The following is a 26,149-nucleotide window of genomic DNA, read 5'->3' on the forward strand; positions in this document are numbered from 1 at the left end:
TACTTTAGGAAAATTTAGCTGGCAGCACTGCTTAGGATGGATTTGAGAGAGAGGAAAATTGGAGGCCAGGAGGTAGGCTAGGAGGCTACCACAATCAATTACGTGAGACCTAACAGGGTCCAAACTAGATGATGACAGGACTCATTCTTAGGTCTCTCAATTGGCCTCAACTATTCCTGTTATATAACCCACACCCTATTTCACATGTAGTTGGATAGTTTTCTGTTCTCTTCATGGGGTGATACTTATTGGCTCCTGCTCCCCCTCCCTATCCTTTATTGCACACACCTAGTGAGCAGCCATTTTTTAAAAAATATTTATTTATTTATTCATTTGAGAGACAGAGGGAGAGAGAGCACAAGTGGGAAGAGCAGAGAGAGGAAGAGAGTCTCAAGCATACTCTGCGCTGAGTGCAAAGCCTGATGCAGGACAAGATCTCATGACCCTGATATCACCACCAGAGCCAAAACCAAGAGTCAGACAACCAACTGCTCCACCCAGGCACCCCTAGAGAGCATCCATTGAAATCTTGCTTTCCCAGTTCCCTATTGGGAAATGGCTGCCAGTCATTTTCCTCGCTGATAAGGCTATTGTTGGTCAAAGCCTCAGGAGATGGAAAAGAAAAGATGAGCTGAAGAGAAGTTCTCAGTAGGATCTGGTACTCCTGGAATGGCAGAGTGAGTAAAGCAGGAGTCAAAGTATACCCCAATAAAGAAGTCTTTCTAAATATTTTATTTATTTATTCATGAAATACACAGAAAGAGAGGCAAAGACATAGGCAGAGGGAGAGGCAGGATCCCTGTGAAGAGCCTGATGCAGGATTCGATCCCACGACCCCAGGATCATGACCTGAGCCAAAGGCAGATGCTCAACCACTGAGCCACCCAGATGCCCACCCCAATGAAGAATTAATTGGGATGCAGTAACAAGTGGTTGGGAAGTGGCACAGGTTTGGAGACCAGAGGAGACCACATGGAGACAATGTGTGAAGTTACCTTTGAGGCGCTAGTGGGGCACAGAAGTGGAGTTGCCTGGCAGGGAGTCAGAAAAAGCAATGAAGAGTCGATAGTGCTAGATTGCACAAAACAATTTTTGAAACACATTCCAACAGAAATGTATTAAAGTCTTTAGATTCTAAGCACTGATTAGATTATGCCTTTCTATATGTAATTTGGAATTTTAAAAGTCCTACAAAAGCATAATATATGTAGAAGGAAGTCCAATAAATTTTGATTTTCCCATGATGACGACCTCAGGGATCAAAAATATACATGAGAAACTTTACTCCCTGATCTGTCTCTCTGTCTCTATCTCATACTAGTGCGATAAGTAAGAATGGCCTTAGTCTGTCTTTTGAAAACCCAAGACTGCCTTCTGAGCCTGTTCCCAGGCTACACAAGGACAGCAGGCTCATTATTTTATAATTATGCCCCGTTTCTTCCTTTTGAAAAAGATTTTATTTTTTTGACAGAGAGAGAGCGAGCATGTGCACAAGCAGGAGGAGCAGAGGGAAAAGAAGAAGCAGGCTCCCTGTGGAGCAGGGAGCTGGATGTGGGGCTGAATCTTCCCCACATCCATCCCAGGATGCTGGGATGATGACCTGAGCTGAAAGCAGATGCTTTAATCGACTGAGCCACCCAGGCACTCCTTAAAAACCATTTCTGCCTATCTCATACAATACACAAAAATCAATTCTGAATGGATTAAATTCAGATTCCCAAATGCATTCATTTAACAAATATTGAGGACCTACTATGTGCAAGGCACTGTTCTAGGCCCTTGGAATAAATAGTAAATGAAACAGACAGAAATCCCTGCCCTCTTGAAACTCACATTACTAGCTGGATGGAAAAGTTAACCATAAGTAAACTGTGTAGTATGTTATGTTAGAAAGTAATGAGTGCTATGTAAAAAGGAAAAGGCAGTGGGAGTTTGAGAGGGCTGGAGTGGAGAAATCTGCAGTTTTAAATTGTGTGATCGGGAAGGCATTGCTGACAACTGACATTTAAACAAAGACTTGAAGAAGATAGGAGTTGGCCCTGCTGATACTTGGGTTTGAAGGATCACAGATAGAGGAAACCCCCAGTGCAAATGCCCAAGAAAGTGGGAATGTGCCTGGCTGGTTCAAGGGTCAGCAAGAATAACAGTGTGGCTGGAGCAGAGTAAGAGGGGAAGAATGGTAGGAGATGAGGTAGGTTGAAGAGCTGGTTCATTTTATGAGCTCTTCCAGGCTACTTAAAAAAATTTTTTTAAAGATTTGAGAGAAGGGAGAAGGGGATGTGTGTGTGTGGTGGGGGGGACAGACAGAGAGGGAGAGAGAGACTCTGTAGCACACTCTGTACTGAGCTCAGAACCCAATGGGGAGCTGGTTCCCATCACCCTGACATCATGACTTGAGCAGAAACCAAGAGTCTAATGATCAAATGACTGAGTCACCCAGCTGCCCCATAGGCTATTTTAAAGACTTTGGCTTTTACTGTGAGAGACACTGGGAACTGTTGGAGGATCTTGAGCAAAAGTGAAATGTGATCTGACTTACACATCAAAGGATCATTCTGGCTGCTGTGATGTGAATAGTCTGTAAGGAGACAAGGAAGAAGCAGGGAGACCAGTTAGGAGGCCATTGTGTGAGCCAGGCAATTGATGCTGGCGGCTCAGGCCAGGGTGATAGCAGCGAAGGTGAGGAAAGTCATCAGAGTCTGGGTATATTTTGAACATGGACCCAAAGGGATTTGCTGACGATTTGAGGTGGTACACGAAGGAAGGAGAGGAATCAGGGATGATACCAAGGCTTTTGGCCTGAGCAAATGGAAGGACAGAATTGCCATAATTGAAAGGCAGAACAGAGTTATAGAAGTATTAAGAGAAATTATCATATTACATATTAATAAATATAATGTATAATTATATTTCTTTTTTAAAAAAGATTTTATTTATTTATTCATGAGAGACAGAGAGAGGCAGAAACATAGGCAGAGGGAGAAGCAGGCTCCCTGCAAGGAGCCCAATGCGGGACTCCATCCTAGGACCCTGGGATCATGCCCTGAGCCAAGGGCAGACACTCAACCAGTAAGCCTCCCAGGAATCCCTATCATAACATTTCTATAGTCTTGGACTGGGGAAAACTTTCTTAAGGAAGATATGAAATTCAGAAGCTACGAAGAAAAAAATTGCTGGATTAACTACAACAAAATGCAAATTTTCTTCATGGTGGAAGATGTAAACTTTTTCTGAAAAGTGACAGACTGGGAGAAAATATTTATAATATATACACCAAACTTTATTCCTTTTTAATTAGTTCTTAATCATCAGTCAATTAACTATTCCTTACTTATGGGTTATGAATTAAGATTCCTAAGGTAAAAAGAGCACTTCTACTATATTGAAAGACAGATAACTCCATGGAGAGTGTTCTAAGGCCATAAATAGGCAAATGGCAGGGAAAGGAACAACAATTAGGCCAGTACACCTATGGAAAAAAGGCTCAGCCTCATTAGAGAACTGCAAATTAAAACAGCAATGCAACACCAGTTCTCACCCATGGTACTAGTAAAAGTAAATGACATACTTTTCATTGTTGACAAGGCTGTAGGGAAACAGGCACTCTCGTACACTCTTAATGGAGGTGTAGATTTGTAAAGGATTTCTGGTGGACAGTATTACAGACTCTACCAAAATTTAAAGTGTTTCTATGCTTTAATCCAGCAGTTCCATTTCTAAGTATCTAATCTACAGAAATAATCACACAAGCGGGCAGAGATATAGGCAAAGGAATGGCCATTTCACCATTGTTAATAATAGTGAAAAACTGAAGGTGAAATACCATGCAGCCTGCAAACAGGTAAGGTAGCCGTCTAGTAGAATCCCACATGCTGACCTAAGGAAACAATAAAAATGGTTGCTTTCAAGGGGGAAAACAAACTATAGAACAATAGGTGTAGCATGATTACCTTTAGGATTAAAAACAAAACAAAACACTGCCATAGGTGTGTGTGTAAACTCACAGAAGCTCTGAGAAAAATGTGAAACTTCTATTTCTTGTGAGCACAGCGTGGGATAATTACTCGTGGGTGAGAGAATGGAGGCTTTCTTTTTGTTCTCTGCACAATCCTTTGTTCTTTGAAATCCCTTTACAATCAAAATGTGTTGGTTTTGTATTTTTTTCAGTGAACAAAAGTGAGAAATAAGGCAGAGGCTGCAGATTTCTGAAAGTTCCCATAGAAGAATCCTGGAAGAAGTAGCATGTTTGATACGTTATGTTCACACTATGCCACTGTGACCGGGAGAGACCGCATTGAATGTGTGCTCTGTGGCCTTGAGAAAGACACAACGTTTCTGAGCCTCCGTTTTTTTTAAATAAAGAGAATGTAGATAATAACTCCCCTGTTTATTTTAGTCAGCTACAAAGATAAAATGGAAAAGCAGCTTAAAAACTATAAAGCCCGATTAGAAAAATATGAAGGATATTTAATAATATTTTGCGTGCTAATGACCCACTTTTTTGTCAGTAACATCAAAATTGAATATCAAGAAGAGAATTTAGATGATCTCTTTGGGTTTGTTTTAACAGAATTCTTCCTGTCCTGATCAGGCCCCACGTAACAGTGATATAGGCATTTTACTGAAATGTTCTAGAGAGTTCTGTGTTTGTCTGAGATGTTCTGGTGCAGATGGGTTTTGGCAATAGCCTTAAGTCATACTCTCCACCCCACCCATTTCAGGTCCAGCTAGCTTGGATGGTAGTATCTTAATTAGAAAGCTTTTATTTAGCTCCTGCCTTGTGCTTAGCATTCCACTGTGAGCAGGTGGCCAGACATCCAAGTTCGCCTGGGAATGTTTATGATTTATACTGTCTGTCCCATGTAGTTGCTAATAGCAGCCTAGTCAATCTCAAAAATGTCCCACTTTTAATGATGAATTTTATGCTCACCTATTGGGCATGGGAAGAGACACAGGAAGTCTCTGGCTTTCATGGATCTTTCGGAGACTTAATGGATTCGGAGGTAAATGCAGGGTCAAGGTTGAGAGGAGCTGATGTGCACCTCCAGAGGCCTGCCCTCCAAATTGTCCTCCTTGCAAAACCTCCTCCATCAGACCATTTCTCTTTATTGCATTGCCTGATGCTCCTGGTTGGAGATTCATTTGGGGTGGGGGGAAATAAGCATTCTATCTTCAGGAGTACAAACCAGTGGGGGAATGTTCATAGCAATTGATCATTTTCCCCTCCTAACATGGAGTTGATTGATGCTCGTACAGTGGAGGAGGAGTATTTCTGGGAGGCATAAGGTTAAAAAAGCAAAGGTAGTCTTGGAGTGTGAGTTATTCTGGTGAGTAAGACCCTCCCTTAGGGCAACCTAGGAACTCAAGGAGCCTGGGGGCCATAAGAGTTGGGGGCAGAAAGGAAGATGGGTGTCAAAAACATGCAATAGTTTTTGGTGTGGGGGGTGTTGCTGTGTGCTCAACCCATGTCTTAGGAAGGGAAAGGACTGTTCTTTTTTCGGCCACCTGCTGCTCTTCTTCTGCTCTGTATGGCCCAGCACCCAGAATTCACACTGATGGTAGACTATGTGCCTCACAAGTCCAGGAGCGAGATTTCTATTCAAAACATCCTGCTTTGGATCCAATCAGTGGGCTTACCAATACATTCTGGTATATACCCTTTCTTAAGTTGGGGGCTGCCTTATGAGGCTTTGTCTCTGCCCTGGAGGGGCTCACAGCTATTGGATTTAAGAGAGACCCAGTTAATAAATGGGAAACAACTGGAGAGCAATCATGTGCCAACTGTAAGGTATTGGCTCTAAGTATAATGCAAATCTCTCCAAGGTGGATCCCAGAGAGGGATGGTACACAGGTTTATCAAACTTTTCACATACGATAGCATGACCGATCTGCCCTAAGAATACGCTTAGACAGCAAGAGGATTGAGGAGAAAAATCATAAGCAGTGTTGGAATTCACTTGGAGCCAAGGTTTGGCACCAGACCTAAGCATGGCCAGGAAAGGCTTTGGGAAGGAATCAGGCCTGATGGAAACAGTGGGATATTTGCCTGGCTAAGGTGAGCAGGGCTCAAACATTTCCTGTAAATTAAAGTTCCTAAAATAGAGGGGGACTGGGGTGCCTCAGTCGGAAGAGCATGCAACTCTTGATCTCGGGGTCATGGATATGAGCCCCACCGGTGGGTGTAGAGATTACTTAAATCAATGAAAACTTAAAAAAAAAAGAAAAAGTTCATAAAACCTATCACTGCAGTTTGCCCTTGTTTCATGCGACTGAATACTCTGAGGCAATAAATTGTGACAGCATTTTTCAGATGGGTGATTTAATGTGATTGAAGTTCAGAGGAGGTGAGGGTCAGGTCTTTGGAAGGCTGGGAATCCAGATTGAGGACTTTGGTCTTGTCAGGAGTCCATAGTGGTGTTAACTGAAGATGCTTGGTCAGGGTTGAACCATCAGGATGCGGCTGGTATGGAGGATGAGGGAGGGAGAAGTCAGGGAGATCACATAGGAAGCTGCCTCAGTAGGCCAGGGATAAGGACCAAAGTACCAGGATCGGGGTGGAGGCAGTGGATTGGTGAAAGGACAGATCTGAGAGCCACTGCACAGGTGAACACAACAGGACTTGGAGATCGCATAGGAAAAGCTGGAAGAGGCCTTTATGTATCTCAAACATGAGAGGAAATCTGTTAGTGAAGGCTTCTCATGGAGGCAGCCTACCATCACTCGCTCCTAGGGAAACTCTCCTCCAAAGAAATCCTATTGTACCTACTCAGTAACCTAATTCTGCAAAAATTCAGACTCATCCAGTGGAAGTCTTAAAGCATTTATTCACTTCCCTGATGATATAGCGTTTGGTGAGTGAATAAATGCTATAGGGTCTCTAACCAGGAAGACCATAGCATGCTATGCGTTCTACTGCCAAGGTAGTGAGAACTGCCAGGGCTTCAAAAAAGTGTGACGTGTCCAGAGTTTGTTCACACAATAAATGAATGCTTTTTGCTTCATAACCCCCCTGTCCTTCCTGTGAACCCTGGCTCCTGAGAAAACCTTAGGGCACCAATTTATTAACCCAATTTGTGAACGAGGTTAGTGAATCCATGCTGGAAGACTTCGATGGAAATATTTGAAATTAATTAGCCTTGTCAGCTTTTATTTGTATAGGTTCACTTCCAACCATACACCCCCCCAAGTTTAACTTTTTAATAGGATTGATTTTAAACAATAAAACTCAGAGAATCTGTGTACAAAGAGCCTGAAGAATTTAAATGCACGGGTTTATTATTAACACAGTAGCAAATATATCAAGGAAACACGCCCGTAAAAAGTGTTTCAAAGAAACACAAATCCGCTCAGAGAAAGGACTGTACCCAATAAGCCTGAAAAGGCTATTTGCTTCGTGATGCCGGCAGATAAGCCTGGCAAACCTCAGTGTGATTGAAGAAGCCAGTTGGAGACTCAGCCTAGCTCAGGCAAGCTACCGGTCCTCGGCTACGCTCGACAAACCCTGACACAATGGTGTTCGCGTTTTGGAAGGTCTTTCTGATCCTAAGCTGCCTTGCAGGTAAGGAAAGGGTCTCCAAACCATCAAAGGTGATTGGGAACTGGAATTTTCTTTTAAACCGAAATCGCAAATTTTTACATGAATGTTCTCCTCTTTCACTTCAAAGGAATCATGATTAGTTTGCTGCATAAGGTAATTTTCAGAACTCTAGCCTAGCAAATGTAGGCCATGTTGTAAATGGAATTTTATGTAGCTCCTGAATTAAAATTTTCTCAGAAAAATCACAGTGTTTCTCTCCCTCCTCCCACCGCCTCTGTCTCCCTCTCTCTCTTAAGTTGGAAGGTGAACAGATTAATTTGCTCAGAAGCTGAAGTTTACACCAAGGATAGTTTTTCTTTCCTCTTTTATTTTAGGGTTTCCCACTGTGATCCACTTGCTTTGTTACAACAAACAGAGCCTGACTTGGAGGGCCTGCTATGCTTTACTCTCTAATGTTTCTTTAAGAGTTGCAGTTTTCCAAACCTAAGACTCTATTTTGGAAACTACGTGAGTGATTTGTCATTGTGCACGATATGGGTGTTTTTAGGCATTTGAGAAAAACAAAATCATTCTTAGAGTCAAAATCCTGATGTTGGTAAGACCCAGGAGAGCTCACCAGTTCAGAAAATCCCTTCGCTCACTTTTTCAAAGACCAGATCCATTTGAATCTATCTTTATGATGTTAGCTTCATAGTAGGTACAATAATATTGTTTACAGTCATTCTGATATTCTTAAGCCATTGGTAATATTAGGCAGTCATTAGAATGAGGTTCACTGAGCATATTTAATGGCATAAGAAAATACCCAAGATAAATATTAGGTGAAAAGGCAGATACACACATTTGACTAGAATAAATTGCTAGAAGGTTATATACCAAAGTGTTCATGGTCATTACCTCTGGGTGATGGGATTACAGATGATTTTTGTTTCATTCCCAAGCTTTTCCATATTTTCTGGAGTTTCTACAAAGAATATTAGGCCAGTTTTATAGTTTAAAAGTGTGACATTTTAAAACCATATGGTATTCAGTAATAGTTCTAGAAATATTCATTTCTAAATGTTTCAACCTACATGTTCTGTGGAGTCACCAGAAGGCAATACTGCATTTATCACGTGATCTAACTAGGATTTAGAGCTGGAACAAGCCACCTTTCTCAGCTTCTATCTTCGGGGGAACATGTCACTATTCCCTCCATCACCCCCAGTAATATTCATTTTAAACTTTAGACAGTGAAAGTCTTTGTTCTTTCTTAAAGAGCTTCCAGTCATTAGCTAATTGGATTGCTCCCAGGCCTTCTACACCAGTCCCCTAAAATCACACATGTGGTCAATACCTATTTCCTTACATGAGGCCTTAGGCCTATGCTAGACATGAATTTTGGAATAGTTGCAAGAATGGTTTTTACTATAACTAATTTTTACTGATTACAAAGGTAGTGTATAGGCATGGTAGACAGGTTTCAAAACACGAAAACATATAAATGAAATAAAAATCACCAGCAATCTTACCACTCAGAGATTTGAGTGAATGTCTTACCTATATATTTTTTCCTTCACAGGTATATATATCACATTACAAAATTGGATTTATACCTTGTATACAATTTTCTATGGTTTAAAAAATTACTTACATGATGTCAGGATCTTATTTGATTGTGGGTTTTAGAGCAAGACCAATAAATACTACAGAGCCTTTGTTCTTTGGTGACTATGTAACTGGTTTTGTTGGCCTGTAGTGTGTACTATGTATCTATACATATACAGTCTAGCTGGCCCATAGCAAAATATGGTAGTGTCACTCTAGCAGGTGGAATGGAAATACGGTATAATTTATTATTGTTTGCTGTGCTTACATACGTATGGAAGTTGGAGAAAGGGGGATTTCAGTAATCTATACCTGGCATTGGTGGTGTCCCTCAGTTGATCCAGATATGGCTGTGAAACAGCTGATCATGTTTTTATCAATGTGCAATTTGATGTGTTACCTGGTCTTGTTTCTTCATTCAGGAAGAATGTCATATTTTGGTGTCAAGCACGGTGCCTGGCACACAGTGGGCTCATAGTAAGTGTTGAAAGAATGGATTACCTTTGGAAATGCTGCCATTTGCAACAACATGGATGAACCTTCAGGGTGTTATGCGAAGTGAAGCAAATCAGACAGATACTGTAGGATATCACTTATAAGTGGAATCTGCAAAAGTCGAACTCATAGAAACAGAGTAGAATGATGGTTACCAGGGGCTGGACGGTGTTAGACAAAGGGTACAAATTTCCAGTTAGAAGATGAACAAATTCTAAGGATCTAATGTATAGTATGGTGACCCTAGTTAATAATGCTGTATATATACTTGAAAGTTGCTAAGAAAGCAGGTCTTAAATGTTCTCATCACAAAAAAAGAAATAGTAATTATGTGATGTGATGGAGGTGTTAGCTAACACTATGGTAGTAATCATTTTGAAATATGTAAGTGCATCTAATCAACACGTTGTACACTTTACAATCGTGCTTTGTTGTATGTCAATGATATGTCCATAAACCTGGAAAAATAAATGAATTACCTTCCCAAACCACAAGCATTCAGAAACAATTTTCATATGTGTATTTAAAACCAATTTTCTGTACAACTAGGCAAGACAGATTTTAATCAAAATCTTTCTGTACAATGGCATATGACAATTATACTGCAATAAAAGTTGATTTGATCAAAAAAATCTTTCTGATGACTTCTTCGGAAGTCAGTTACATTCCATTTCAGGAACATCATTTTCATCAAAAATGTCTGTGCAAAAAGTTCACATATATTGTTTAGATACTTGTACTATATATTAGTCACCTCTTAAAAAGATATTTTAATTTTTTTCATTTTCTGGAGATACATGCTATGCATTTTAAAGCAGTAATATACTTGAATTTTGGTCTCATGGTCAAATCCAAAACATAAGTGATCCTTTAGTTATATTATAGGTCAAAAATGAAGCAATTATGTGTGAAGTTGCTGGAAATTAAATCACTTCAAATGCATCATATTAAATATGGTTATTTGAGGAATATTTTTGCTGTGGTATATTAAGAGAATGATTCTCCTATAAGCACAGTGCCTGCCATATTGTAGACATTAAGTACACGAGTAAACAATCATTACCAAAACATGAAAAAAATCTTTTGAAAACATTGATAAATATGTGTATATACTTTGGGTTAGTTTCTTTTAATAACAAGCACTGGTTTTTAAAAACAATTATGCATATTCGACCACATATGTATTGTTTGTTTTGTTTTTTAATTCAGCCAAGGCAGTGAGGGAGATTGCAGTTCTGAGTTTTGTTTACATCAGGCACTAATCTATATGTTGCTATTCATTCACTGTCTTGTTAATAATACAGAGGTTTTTCTGACCTTCTCAATTTTAAAATACTTTCCCAGTTTAGAGTAAATTAATCCAAAGGAAGGGATTTTTTTTTTACCTGCCACTTACAGAATCACTTTCAGTTTAAGGTTACATTTGTGCTGTTCACTATCTGCATGTGACTACTTAAATTTAAATTAATTCTAATGAAATGAACTTAGAAATACAGTTCCTCAGTCACACCAGCCCCATTCCAGGTGTTCAACCACATGTGAGTAATGACTACTAAATTGAACGGTAGTTCAGAGATAAAACATTTCCACAATTACAGGGAATCCTATTGAATGGGCTAGAGGATGATCTCAATGGTTTAAGTAATGCGTACTAATGGAAGCATGTGACATTTTTTTAATAAATTAATTTTTTATTGGTGTTCAATTTACCAACATACAGAATAACACCCAGTGCTCATCCTGTCAAGTGCCCCCCTCAATGCCCAGCATGTAATATTTTTTGTAAGTTCATCTGAAAATATGTAACTTTGGGCTCTGAAGAATACTGTTGCTATATGAGGGAAGAGCAATTTCTGAGAACCATCTTTTCTTCAGAATTTGAGGATTGATTGTGGTGATGAGTACTGGGAATCTGGGCAATAAAATTATCTGGAGATATTGCCTTGCCAATTGTTACCTATTATAGGACAATATGTAGTCTTCTCAAAAAAAAAAAAATCTCACAGTAGATTTGGAGGTGACCATCCTTATTCTGAGGTGATGTTGTTGAGCTTCTACAGACCTCAAATTATTTATGTATTTGTATGTCTTCTATTTAAAAAAAAAAACTGTTCAAATTGCTGATATCACATTTATATTCCCCAATCCTTGATTTTCATTTGTCCTCATTCTGTGCTCCAAATGGCTTCCTGCCATGTGGACAGGGTGAGCAGAGATTGTGTCTGATTTGTTCATTATTGCTTCCTCCATGTTTAGCACTGTAGGTGGCACAAAACAGGTGTTCAACGGGTATTTGTTGATAGACACCACAGCCTCTTCCATGGCTTGCCTTGTAGAGCTGTGCTTACTTTGCCTTCTAATGTTTTTGCAGAGAGCAGCCTTTGAGGGGCATTTTGTAGGGGGTGGGCAGGGTGCTTACTTTGTCATAAGTTCCCACCATTACACTAATCCCATAACAGACGCTGGGACCCAAACTAGAAGACAAAAATGATAGCCGAATAATACCTCTAAAATCTCTGTTTTTAGGGGAAAGTTTCGGGGACTTCAATGGCCACCAAATCACTATTCTGTCCTTTTTATCTTGTACACTTTAAAGGCATTTGGAAATCATCATTTAAGCATAGTCAAAGGTGTGACTAACTTAGGAAAAACAAGATGGGCTCTGTGAGGTCAGGAGAGAGCCACTTAGCCTTCCCCAATAAAGTTTCCATTGGAAAGAGTAGCTATTTTCCATAGGGTCAGTTTTGTTTTTTGGAAAGGCATAAATAATGGGAACCAGGAAAGCCTGGAGACAACATTGAGAAGAGGGAAACTGCATGGAGTTAGAAGGTGCTGCTTTGATGCCTATCCTAAATCACTAATCTCAATTTATCACCGCATCAGTTGCCATATAAGCAGCCAACCTCTGGCAGAGAAACAGCTGGACCAGGTGGCCTGGCTGTGACAGACTACTTGGCTATTGAATATGGAAAACCAGGGGTCTCAGTACAATGGTTTGCTTTTTCTTCTAATTTTTCAAAATGTTTGTCAATTTCATGACTTATGTTTGCCTGTAGTTAAGTAAGGAAAATAAAATTAAAGTCTTTGGGTGTGCAGAATTGGGAAGGGGGCAAGGATTCGTCTTCCTGTACATTTCCTCTGATCTTTTCATGATCTCTGTACTTTCATTCTACTACTTGTCTGTAACCCTGAAAGAAGCCAGAACTCTCACTCAGATTCCCCTGCAGCATAGAGAGCATCTATTAAACTTGATCTTTTTTTTCTAATACCTATCTGATGGTCTTACGTTCCATCCTGGAGAACTTCTATACTCTCTGACTTTGCAATGGGTAATAACCAGTTAATAAGATGAGCCAGTGTCTCTAGAGTGTTACCCAAAGTATTGTTCCCTATAACAGCCCTTTGAAAGATGCTTGTATAGTACTGAGAATTTCAAGTACAGTGGTAGGCTGGGTTTTGGAGTGGGAGACTCTTTGGCATTCCCCCAAATCATAGGGGCAGCTCATCATTTCAGAAGGTCAACAATTCTCAGGCTTGGTGGTTTCAGGACCCTTTTACACTCTTTTTTTCCCTTTTACACTCTTAAAACTTGAGGGATATTTCTGGTCTGAATAAAAGGGCATAGAGCTGCTTGTCCTTGCTTCTTTCTGCTAGAAACAAGTATTAAACTCTCCCTGGAAATAACGTAAAAGACAATCCAGGGAGAGTTCTGAAAGACTATAAGAAGAAAGCAGTGGTTTGGGTGCTGGGAATAACACAGTGGCAAGGGGTCTTATTTCTTTCCATCCAAGTGAAGAAGGGTAAACAGTTCTGGGATTTCCAGATCTCAACCTAGTAACAGAGGGCAGCCTTGGGAGGCTTATTCTTCCACCAGATCTAATGAGAGTCCCTCTTACATCAAGTGAGCCCAACACCACTGGATGAGTCATAAGAAGCCACACCAAGAAGAGTAGACAAAGGAAGCATTCTTTTTCTCACTGAGCCTGAGACTCCTCACTTTCATCTAGAGATACTGAGGAGGCCAGAGGATACAACAGACAAAAGGAATGAAGTCACAGCAAATGCTCAGTTCTGGAAGACTCTTTGTGTGAGTCTGAGACTCTTCCTCCAACCCGCCCACTACTCCCCAGACACAGGGCTACAGTGGAGTGTCCCACCATAGCGATTCCCCCACTGAGAAGCACCCAGCAACCTGGCCTGGAGAAACACTTCCAATCGCTCAGGCAATAGAATCAAAGACAAACACAGAAGCCCCAGTGACAGTGGTTAAACCAGACAGACCAAAACAACACTGTAGAAACTCTGGACATTAAATTAGCATTAGAAACCCAGTCCACAAAAGTAGGCTGTGTGTAAAACATGAAACAAAATAAAAGAGACTGTCTGCTAAAATGAGATTTTTAAAAAAGATTTTATTTATTTATTCATGAGAGACACAAAGAGAGGCAGAAACATAGGCAGAGGGAGAAGCAGAGTCCCTGTGGGGAGAATGATGCAGGACTCAGTCCCAGGACTCCAGAATCATGCCCTGAGCCAAAGGCAGACACTCAACCACTGAGCCACCCAGACATCCCTAAAATGACAGATTTAAATAGAGGGGATTCCTAACATGATAGACAAAATGCCTGTGGGTTTGGACAAATGCATAATGACATGCATCTGCCATTATATTATCATGTAGAATATATTCACTGCTCAGTGTTCCACCTATTCATGCCTTCCCCTCCACCAACCCTTTGAATCCAATGATATTTACATGGTCTCCATAGCTTTGCCTTTTCCAGAATATCAGAATTGAAATCATATAGTATATAGACTTTCCAGATTGGCTTTTTTCACTTAGTGATATGTATTTAATGTCCTTCTATATCTTTTCATAGCTTAACAGCTCTTCTTTTTAGCATTGTTTGTGTCTACCACAGTTTGTGTTTTTATTTATTTTTAAAGTATTTTTTAAAAGATTTATTTATTTTAAAGGGGAGAGAGAAAGAGCAAGAGAGTGTGAGGGTGGGGAGGGGGAGAGGGAGAGAGAGAGACAGAGACAGAGAGAGAGACGGAGACGGGGGGGGGGAGAGGGAGAGAGAGAAAATCCTCGAACAGACTCCCCATTGAGTGGGGAGTCCAACGTGCCATGGGACTCCGTCCCAGGATCCTGAGATTATGACCTGAGCTGAAATCAGGACACTCAACTGACTGAGCCTCCAGGAACCCATATATACCACAGGTTATTAATCCATTCATCTACTGAAGGACATCTTGGTTTCTTCCAAGTTTGGGCAATTATAAATAAGGCTGTTGTAAACATTCATGCACAGATTTATGTGTGGATATAAATTTTCAATTTTTTTTGGTAAACATCAAGGAGCATAACTGCTGGGCACTACGGTTAAGAGTGTGTTTACTTTGTAAATAAACATCAAACTGTCTTCCAAAGTGCCTGTACCATTTTGCATTCCCACCATTAATGAAGGAGAGTTTCTGTTGCTCCACATCCTCACTAGCATTTGGTATTGTCAGTGTTCTGGATTTTGGCCATTCTAATAGATGTGTAGTAGTATCTCATTGTTTTAATTTGTATCACCTTAATGATAAATGATGTGAAGCATCTTTTCATATGCTTATTTGCCATCTGTATATCATCTTTGGTGAGAGGTCTTTTAAGGTCTTTAATCCATTTTTTTAAAGGTTTTATTTATTTATCCATGAGAGACACAGAGAGAGGCAGAGACATAGGCAGAGGGAGAAGCAGGCTCCTCGCAGGGAGCCCAATGCGGGACTCAATCCTGGATCCTGGGATCACGACCTGAGCCAAAGGCAGGCGCCCAACTGCTGAGCAGGTGTCCATTTAATCCATTTTTAATGTGGTTGTTTGTTTACTTATTCATGAGTTTTATGAGTTATTTGTGTATTTTGGATAGGAAACCATTATCAGATATGTCTTCTGCATATAGTTTTTTTAGTCTGTGGCTTTAGTCTTCTCATTCTCTTGACAGCGTCCTTGCAGAGCAAAATATTTTAGTTTTAATAAAGCCCAGCTTATCAATTATTTCTTTTATAGATTGTGCCTTTAGTGTTGTATCTTTAAAAATCATTATTATACTTAAGGTCATCTAGATTTTCTCCTATGTTATATTCTAGAAGTTTTATAGTTTGCTTTTTTCATTTAGATCTGTTAGATACATTTTGAGGTAATTTTTGTGAAGGGTGTAAGTTCTGTGGCAAGATTCTTTTTTTTCTACATAAGCGTCCAGTTGTTTCAGCACCATTTGTTGAAGAGATTATCTTTGCTCCATTGTATTGCTTTTGCTCTGTTGTCAAAGATCAGTTGACTATTTTTTGTGGGTCTGTTTTAGGGCTCTTTATTGTGTTTCATGGATCTATTTGTCTATTTTTTTCACCAATACTATACAGTCTTGATTACTATAGCTTTATAGGAAGTCTTGAAGTAGTGTCAGTCCTCCAAATTTGTTCTTCAATATTGTGTTGGCTATTCTGGGTCTCTTTCTTCTCCATACAAACTTTAGAATTTCTTTGTCAATATCCACAAAATAACTTCCTGAGATTTTGACTGTAACATTGACTCCATAGAGCAAGTTGGGAAGAGCTGACATCTTGAAAATATTGAGTCTTCCTATTCTATTGAGACACAGACTATGTCTTATGTCTCCATTTATTTATTTTTATTTCTTTCATCAGAGTTTTCTGGTTTTCTTCATATAGCCCTTGTACAGATTTTTCCAGATTTATACTCAAGCATTTCATTTGGCGGGGGGAGGGGGGTGGTGTTGCTAATGTAAATGGTTTTGTATTTTTAATTTCAAATTCCACTTGTTCATGGCCAGTATATAGGAAAGCAACTAACTTTTGTGCATTAACCTTGTATCCTGAAAACTTTCTTTAATCACTATTAGTTCCATAAGGTTTATTTTTGGATTTTCTACATAGACAATCATGTAATCTGTCATTTCCTTCACAATCTGTATACTTTTTGTATCTTATTGCATTAGCTAGAACTTCAGAATGAGATTGAAAAGGAGTGATGAGAGGGAATATCCTTGTCTGACTCCTGATCTTAGTAAGAACGCTTCTAGTTTCTCACCATTAAGGATGGTGTTAGCTGCAGGTTTTTTGTAAGTGTTCTTGATTGAGTTGTAAGTCCTCTGTATTCCTAGTTGAAGGTTTTTATAACAAATGGACATTGGGCTTTGGAAAATTCTTTTTCTGAATATACTGATATGATCATGTGATTTTTAAAAACATGTTCATGTGATAGATTGCATTAATTCATTTTCAAATTTTGAGTCAGCCTTGCCTAGATAAATCCTACTTGGCCATGGTATGGAATTCTTTTTATGCATTGTTGGATTTGATTTACTAATATTTTATCAAGGGTTTTTGTGTGTTCATTAGAGATATTGGTCTATAGTTTTCTTTTCCTGTAATGTCTTTGGTTTTAGTATTAGGGTGATATTGACATCATAGGATGAATTAGGAAATACTCCCTTTATTCTATCTTCTGAAAGAGATTGTAGATACTTGGTTAAGTTTCTTCCTTGAATGTATGGTAGAATTCACCAGGGGCCCCAGGCTTGGAACCTCTTTTTTTGAAGGCTATTAATTATTGATTCAATTTCTTTAGTACATATAGAGTATATATAAGCCTGTCAAAATTGTCTACTTCTTGTGTGAGTTTTAACAGGTTGTGTTTTTCAAGGAATTGGTCCATTTTATTGAGGTTAACAAATTTGTAGGCTGAGAGTTGTTCCTAGTATTCTTTTTCTTTTAAATATATTTTTTTATTGAAGTTCGATTTGCCAACATATAGTATGACACCCAGTGCTCATCCTGTCAAGTGCCTTCCTCAGTGCCCGTCACCCAGTCACCCCATCCCCCTGCCCACCTCCCCTACATAGCCAAACTGTGGAAGGAGCCTTGATGTCCATTGACAAATGAATGGATAGAGAAGATGTGGTTTATATATACAATGGAATGTTACTCAGCCATCAGAAAGGACGAATACCCATCATTTGCTTCAATGTGGATGGAACTGGAGGGTATTATGCCTAGTATTCTTTTATTATCCTTTTATTTTTTTTAAGATTTATTTATTTATTCATTCAGAGAGAGCGAGAGAGAGGCAGAGACACAGGCAGAGGGAGAAGCAGGCTCCATGCAGGAAGCCCGATGTGGGACTCGATCCCGGGTCTCCAGGATCACACCCCGGGCTGCAGGCGGCGGTAAACCGCTGCGCCACCAGGGCTACCCTTATTATCCTTTTAATATCCATGGTATCTAAAGTTATGGCGCTCTTTCATTTCTGATACTAGCAATTTGTGTTCACTTTATTTTTTTCTTAGTTAGCTAACTTAGAGTCTTATCAATTTTACCTATCTTTTTCAACAACCAGTTTTGGTTTCATTGGTTTTCTGTATTGATTTCTTGTTTTCAATTTCAATGATTTTTGCTCTAATTTTCATTATTTCTTTTCTTTTGCTTTGAATTTATTCTTTTTTCCTAGTTTCCTAAGGTGAGAACTTACATGATTGATTTTAGATCTTTCTTGTTTTGTAATATATGCACTCGTGCTGAAATTTCCCTCTAAGTGCTGCTTTTGTTGCATATCACAAATTTTTATAAGTTGTATTTTCATTTTCATTGGTTAAAAGTATTTTAAATTTCCTCTTGAGATTTCTTTGATTCATGTGTTATTTAGAAGTGTGTTGTTTAGTCTCCATGTATTTTGGGACTTCCCAGTAGTCTTATTGTTAATTTATTTCTGTTTTAATTCCATTGTGGTCTGGGAGTAGACATTGTGTGATTTCTCTTCTTTTAAATGTGTTAAGATTTGTTTAAGGCCATAATGTGGTCTATCTTGGTGAGTATTCATAGTGTTTTTAAAGATTTATTTGATAATTTAAGAGATGGGAGGTGGGGCAGAGGGAGAAAGAGATAGACAGAATCTTTCAGCAGACTCCACGCTGAGCAAGGGCCCTGACATGGGGCTCAATCCCATGACCCTGAGATCATGACCTGAGACAAAACCAAGAATCAGATGCTTAACTGGCTGTACAACGCAGGCATTCCCATAATTTTAAAATACATCTTTTGTATAAAGTATTCCACCCAGCAATAGCAGAATGCATTTATTTCCCCAAGCACCTGCAGAATATACCAAGATAGAGTATATGCTTGGCCATAAAAAAAACCCTCCACAAATGTAAAAGAATTAAAATCATGCAGAATCTGTTCTCTGAGCACAATGGAATCAAACTTTTAGAAATCAAGAACAGAAAGGCAACAAGAAAATCTCTAAACACTTGGGAATTATACAACACATTTCTAAATAATCTCTGGACCAAAAAGGAAATCTCAAAGGAAGTTTAAAGAATATACATAGAACTGAATTAAAATGAAAATACAACATATGGAAATATGTAACATGCAACTAAAACAGTGCTAAAACAGAAAATTATAACACTAAATGCTTCCATTTGCAATTAAGAAAAGCATCAAGTCAATAATTGAAGTTTCTACATCAAGGAACTGGAAGAAGAGTAAAATAAACCCAAAACAAAGAAAAGAAAGGAAATAATAAGAACTTAAATCAATGAAATTGAAATAGGAAAATCATTACATGAAATAAAAATCTGGTTCCTTGAAAAAACGGATATATAATTTTGACAAATCTCTAGCAAGATTGGTAAAAATAAAAAGAGATAAGACACAGATCACCAATATCAGAAATGAAATATGTGGTATCAGCACAGATCCTGCAGTCATTAAAAATATAATAAAGAAATGTGCACATTTTACATTCATCTATTTGACAACTTAGAAGAAATGGACCAATTCCCCCAAAACAACAAACTACTAAAGCTCACCTGATATAAAATAGATAATCTGAAGATACCATAACCCTTAAAGAAATTGAATTCACAATTTAAAAAGCTCCTGAAAAAGAAATACCCAGGCCTAGATGCTTGCACTGGATAATTCTACCAAACATTAGAAAAAAATAATTAACAATAATTTTACACAGTCTCTTCCAAAACACAGAAGAGGAGTGAAGGCTTTCAACTCATTTTATGAGGCTAGTATTACCTTGATACTAAAACTAAAGACAGTACAGAAATAGACAACTATAGACCAAATACTTTCATGAACCTAGATTCAAAAACTCTCAACAAAACACTAGGAAATTGAATTCTACTATGTTTTAAAGGAATTCTACACAATGACTAAATGGGATTTATTTCAGGTATGCAAGGCTGGTTCAACATTCAAAGTCATTCAGTGTAATCTATCATATCAACAAGCTTAAGGAAAAAAAGCAAATGATTATATCAATTGATGGAGAAAGGGCATCTGACAAAATCCAGTACTCATTCATGATAAAGACTCTCAGCAAATTAAGCAATAGATGTGTTCCTTTCCAAGAGCTGCTGTCAGAAATTGCCAGAAACCACATGGCTTAAAACAAGAGAAGTTTATTCTCTCGCAGTTCTGGAGGCTCAAAGCCTGAAGGTAAAGCTTTGGCAATATTGATTTTCTTTAGAAGCTCTGAAGTAGAATCTGTGCCATGGCTTTCTGCTACTTGGCTGCTAGAAATGTTTGGTGTTCCTTTGCTTGTATGTACATTGCTCCAGTGTTTGATTTTACCTTCATATGGCCTTTCTCCTTGTGTATCTTTGTCAAATTTCCCTCTCCTTTCTCTTATGGGGACAACAGTCATTGGATTTAAAGCCCACTCTAAATCCAGAATCATCTCATCTCAAGATCCTTAGCTTAATTACATTGCAAAGAACCAATTTCCAAATAAGGTCACATTAACAGATACCAGGAATTAGAACTTTTACATACCTTTTGGTGGGACACAATTCAACCCATGACAAAGGAGAATTACCTCAACGTGATAAGAAGCATCTACAAATAACCTACAGTTAACAACATATCCTGTATTATGTCATGTACATGTTGTACATGTAAAGTTCTGGAAGTTATAGCCATTGCAATAAGGTAATAAAAGAAACAAAAAGCATATAAATTGGAAAGGAAGAAATAAAACTATCTCTGTCCAAGAAGAGACTGGAATCTAGATTACATAGAGAACTCTCAAAATTTAACAGTTGAAAATTAAATAATCCAGTTAGAAAATGGTCTAAAGATATGAACAGACCTTTCACCAAGGAACACATACAAGTGACAAATTTTCACATAAAAAGTTGTTTAGCGTCATAAAATTGCACCAGAGAAAGACAAATTAAAATCACAATGATATATTACTATATACTTATTATGGCTAAAGTAGAGAATTAGTGACAATACCAAAGACTGAGGAGGATGTGGAGAGACTAGACCACTCATATCTTATGGGTGGGAATGTATATTGATATAACCACTCTGGAAAACAATGTGGCTGGTTTTTGGCTTGTTTATTTGTCTTTTTTTAGATAGGCTCTGTGCCCAGCATGGAGTCCAAAGCAGGGCTTGAACCTACCAGCCTGAGATCAAGACCTGAGCTGATATCAAGAGTCAGACACTCAACCGACTGAGCCACCCAGGCGTCCCTGTTTTTGTTCTTTAATAAAACTAAACATGGAACTACCATCTGACCCAACAATTGCACTCTTGGAAATTTATCCCAGTGAAATAGAAATTTATATTCACTGAAAAATCTGTACCTTGGAGTTTTATTCAATTGCCAAGTCCTGGAAATGACCCAAATGTTCCTAAATGGGTCAATTGTTACGCAGATTGAATGCTACTAATCAACAAATGGCAATGAGTTACAGATACAACAATTTGGGTATGCTGCTAGGTAATTATGAGTGAAAAAAAGCCCATCCCAAAAGGTTACAAAAGACAAAATTTTAACAATGAAGGACAGATTAGTGGCTACCCATGCTTAGAATCAGGGATGGGGTTGCAGAAGGAAGGTAAGTGATTATAAAAGGGCAACATTAGGGATCTTTGTGGTGATGACACCGTCCAGTATTTTGATTGCAATGGCAGATACACACACTTACATGTGATAAAAGTGTATAAAACTAAATGCATATGCACACTTGAGTACAAATAGAACTGGAGAAATAAAAATAAGATGGGTGGATTGTATCAATATGAATGTCCTAATTGTGATATATTATAGTACAGTTTTATAAAATGTTACTGTAATGAGGGGCTGGGTAAAGTGTACATGGGATATCTGTGATTACTTCTAAGAACTGTATGCAAATCTACTATTATCTCAGTAAAATTTTGGGATCCCTGGGTGGCGCAGCGGTTTGGCGCCTGCCTTTGGCCCAGGGCGCGATCCTGGAGACCCGGGATCGAATCCCACGTCGGGTTCCCGGTGCATGGAGCCTGCTTCTCCCTCTGCCTATGTCTCTGCCTCTCTCTCTCTCTCTGTGACTATCATAAATAAATAAAAATTAAAAAAAAATTTTAATTAAAATTACTGAGGAACCCCAAAGAATCTTTGCTATGTCAGTTATTTCTATCTATATTTACTGAATTAGAAATTAAAACTAAAAATTATTTAAACAAAAATACATAAGCACACATTACATAGCTGCCAAAGCAATGCTGTCATAAGATAAAAACAGAGAGGGAGGCAAACCATAAGAGACTCTTAATTCTAGGAAACAAACTGAGGGCTGCTGGAGGGGAGGTTGGTGGAGGCAAGGGCTGGATGGGTGATGGGCATTAAGGAGGGCTCTTGTTGTAATAAGAACTAGGTGTTGGGATCCCTGGGTGGTGCAGCGGTTTGGCGCCTGCCTTTGGCCCAGGGCGCGATCCTGGAGACCCGGGATCGAATCCCACGTCAGGCTCCCGGTGCATGGAGCCTGCTTCTCCCTCTGCCTATGTCTCTGCCTCTCTCTCTCTGTGACTATCATAAAAAAAATTTTTTTTTAAAAATTAATAAGAACTAGGTGTTGTATGTAAGTGATGAATCACTAAATTCTACTCCTTAAACCAATATTACACTACATGTTAACTAACTGGAATTTAAACAAAAACTTGGAAGGAAAAAAATAAAACTGAAAGTTCCATATATGAGAAATCTGTTAGTCCTGGGCAAACTGGATTGTTTTCCATGCTCATGGACCTGTTTGGGTCCCTGGACAACATTTTAAGAACCTCTGTTTTTTGGGGGGTTTTAAAAAGATTTTATTTATTTATTCATGAGAAACACAGAGAGGAGAGAGAGAGAGAGAGGCAGAGACACAGGCAGAGGGAGAAGCAGGCTCCATGCAGGGAGCCGGACGGGAGACTTGATCCCATGTCTCTAGGATCACGCCCTGGCCTGAAGGCGGCACTAAACCGCTGAGCCACCCGGGCTGCTCAAGAACCTCTGTTTAAGGCCATGCTTATACAGAATAATTCCCAGTTCGGTGTTATTATCTCACCATCACATAGGATTTGAGTTTCATTACATTGTCATTTGTGAGAAACTCCCTATCCCCACGCCAATTGCTTGCTCAGCATTCTTCCTCCTCCTCCTCACCTTGGATTCCTCAAATAAGATGTCCTTGAAAATGCTTTGTAATGAAAGATTGTTGTCAGAATGTGAGAGTGTACCATTTTTGTTCTGATGATTACTTTTTCAGGTCAAGTTAGTATGGTGCAGGTGACCATCCCAAACAGCATTGTGAACGTGACTATTGGATCTGATGTCACACTTGTCTGCACCTACACCAGCACTGTGGCCTCCCGAGACAAGCTCTCCATCCAGTGGTCATTCTTTCACAAGAAGGACTTACCACCAACTTCCGTAAGGACTTTTTTCTTCAACTATTCCCCTATGGTAGTTCTGACATAAACTGTTGCGGACAGTGTGTGCAGGAGTGGTAAGCCAGTGACAATGGCAGAACCTCAGGTACAAAGAGTTTGAAGATAGTTGTTTAGAGAAGACCGTCATGTATGTGACATGGCCTTTGTCTTCTCTTCATATTCAGTGATAGCCTATTATCTCAAATGTGAGTAGGTCAACATCAAGTATATCATGTTTTCTAGAGTAGATAGCCATAGTCCTTCTCCTAGGTGAAACGGACAGGAGTTCTGAAAGGACTCTCCCTCCCTTCCTCCAAACCCCCCTATTATTTCCAGAAGACTCCAGTTCAAATACACGTCCCATTTGATCTGCAGATCCCTGTCAAATGTATTATCTGGGATCTGCCAAGTGATTGGCAAGTGAGCTAGCTCATTGTGCCTGAGTCCTGATGGAATGAGACTCCCAGATGGGTGGAGAAGGGGCAAGGTGGTGATGAACCCTGGGTAATGAAGGACAACAAGAAGCTAGAGAGTAGAGGATGGGACAAGTAGGCTGGGGTGAGGGGTAAAAGATTGCTAGAAGAGGGATGGTAAAAGCCAAAGGAGAATGATTCTACCTGTAAGCCATCTATTCTCAGGTTTTCTTCATCTGGCCTTAAAGATGATCCCTTTTTAAATTAGCCCAAGATCTAATTTATTGTATACTCAAAAGTGTGTTTGTATGAGAGAGAGGGAACACACTTGGGTGCAAGAGTCTGCATGGGTGCAACACGTCTGCCAATATATATCCCCCCCTTGAGGGAAAAGAAAGGCCTATAGCTTTCATCAATTTTTCAAAAGGATGTATTGATCCAAAACAAGAGTTCAGGGGAATTCGGCAAGATGGCGGAAGAGTAGGGTTCCCAAATCACCTGTCCCCACCAAATTACCTAGATAACCTACAAATTATCCTGAAAATCTACAAATTCGGCCTAAGATTTAAAGAGAGAACAGCTGGAATGCTACAGTGAGAAGAGTTCACGCTTCTATGAAGGTAGGAAGACAGGGAAAAAAGAAATAAAGAAACAAAAGGCCTCCAAGGGGGAGGGGCCCCACGAGGAGCCGGGCTAAGGCCAGGGCGAGTGCCCCCAGGAAAGGAAAGCTCCGTCCTGGAGAAGCAGGAGCTTCACCAATCTTCCCGGGCAGAAAGGCACTCGCAGGGAGTTAGAGCAGGACCCCAGGAGGGGCGGGGATGCCCTCAGGCTCCCAGGGACACTAACAGACACCTGCGCCCCAGGGAGAGTGTGCCGAGCTCCTTAAAGAGCTGCAGCGCACACGGCTGGACCCAGGAGCAGATCAGAGGGGCTCGGGGGGAGGCTCCGCGGAGAGGGCTGCCCAGCTGGGAGCGCGAATCCAACAGCGCAGACCAGGAGCACAGGGCGCGGGGGACACAGCCCAGGATCCGGCCTCCCCCCGGGACAGGCAGAGGCCGGGAGGGCACAGGACAGCAAGGACGCTCCTGCCCCAAGCTGAGCATCCAGGCCCCTACAGGCTGAGAGCTCCGTAGTTACTGCGGGAGATGAATCCAGGGCTCCAGAGCTGGCCGCCCCCACTGTGGTTGTTCCTCCTGGGGCCTCACGGGGTAAACAACCCCCACTGAGCCCTGCACCAGGCAGGGGGCTGAGCAGCTCCCCCAAGTGCTAACACCTGAAAATCAGCACAACAGGCCCCTCCCCCAGAAGACCAACTAGACGGACAAGTTCCAGGGGAAATCAAGGGACTTAAAGTATACAGAATCAGAAGATACTCCCCCGTGTTTTTTTTTCTTTTTGATTTCTGATTGCTTCCCCCACACTTTTCCCCCTCTTTCTTTCTTTTTCTTTCTCTTTTTCTTCTCTTTTTTTTTCTTTTTTTTCTTCCTTTTTACTTTTTTCTTTTTCTCTTTTCTTTCCTTCTTTCTCTCCTCTCTTTTTCTCCTTTTCCCAATACAACTTATTTTTGGGCACTCTGCACTGAGCAAAATGACTAGAAGGAAAACCTCACCTCAAAAGAAAGAATCAGAAACAGTCCTCTCTCCCACAGAGTTACAAAATCTGGATTATAATTCAATGTCAGGAAGCCAATTCAGAAGCACTATTATAAAGCTACTAGTGGCTCTAGAAAAAAGCATAAAGGACTCAAGAGACTTCATGACTGCAGAATTTAGATCTAATCAGGCAGAAATTAAAAATCAATTGAATGAGATGCAATCCAAACTAGAAGTCCTAACGACGAGGGTTAACGAGGTAGAAGAACGAGTGAGTGACATAGAAGACAAGTTGATGGCAAAGAGGGAAACTGAGGAAAAAAGAGACAAACAATTAAAAGACCATGAGGATTGATTAAGGGAAATAAATGACAGCCTGAGGAAGAAAAACGTACGTTTAATTGGGGTTCCCGAGGGCGCTGAAAGGGACAGAGGGCCAGAATATGTATTTGAACAAATCCTAGCTGAAAACTTTCCTAATCTGGGAAGGGAAACAGGCATTCAGATCCAGGAAATAGAGAGATCCCTCCCTAAAATCAAGAAAAACCGTTCAACAACTCGACATTTAATAGTGAAGCTTGCAAATTCCAAAGATAAAGAGAAGAGCCTTAAAGCAGCAAGAGACAAGAAATTCCTGACTTTTATGGGGAGGAGTATTAGGGTAACAGCAAACCTCTCCACAGAGACCTGGCAGGCCAGAAAGGGCTGGCAGGATATATTCAGGGTCCTAAATGAGAAAAACATGCAACCAG

The 26,149-nt window shown here is 39.8% G+C and overlaps 1 protein-coding gene across 2 annotated transcripts in view; it reads left to right on the forward strand.

The window, feature by feature from the left end:
• The first annotated feature begins 7,334 nt into the window (after window positions 1-7,334).
• Window positions 7,335-26,149, forward strand: part of VSIG1 (V-set and immunoglobulin domain containing 1) — a 44,439-nt gene continuing 25,624 nt past the window's right edge. Inside the window, exons 1-2 of one of the 2 annotated variants that reach the window (XM_038588041.1) lie at window positions 7,335-7,558; window positions 23,230-23,393. In XM_038588041.1, the coding sequence (XP_038443969.1) occupies window positions 7,510-7,558; window positions 23,230-23,393 (213 nt within the window). In that variant the 5' untranslated portion in view covers window positions 7,335-7,509. The remainder of the gene's footprint in view (window positions 7,559-23,229; window positions 23,394-26,149) is intronic. The other variant, XM_038588042.1, reaches the window with a different exon arrangement.

This window comes from Canis lupus, chromosome X (genome assembly GCF_011100685.1).
Source record: "Canis lupus familiaris isolate Mischka breed German Shepherd chromosome X, alternate assembly UU_Cfam_GSD_1.0, whole genome shotgun sequence".
NCBI lineage: Eukaryota > Metazoa > Chordata > Mammalia > Carnivora > Canidae > Canis > Canis lupus.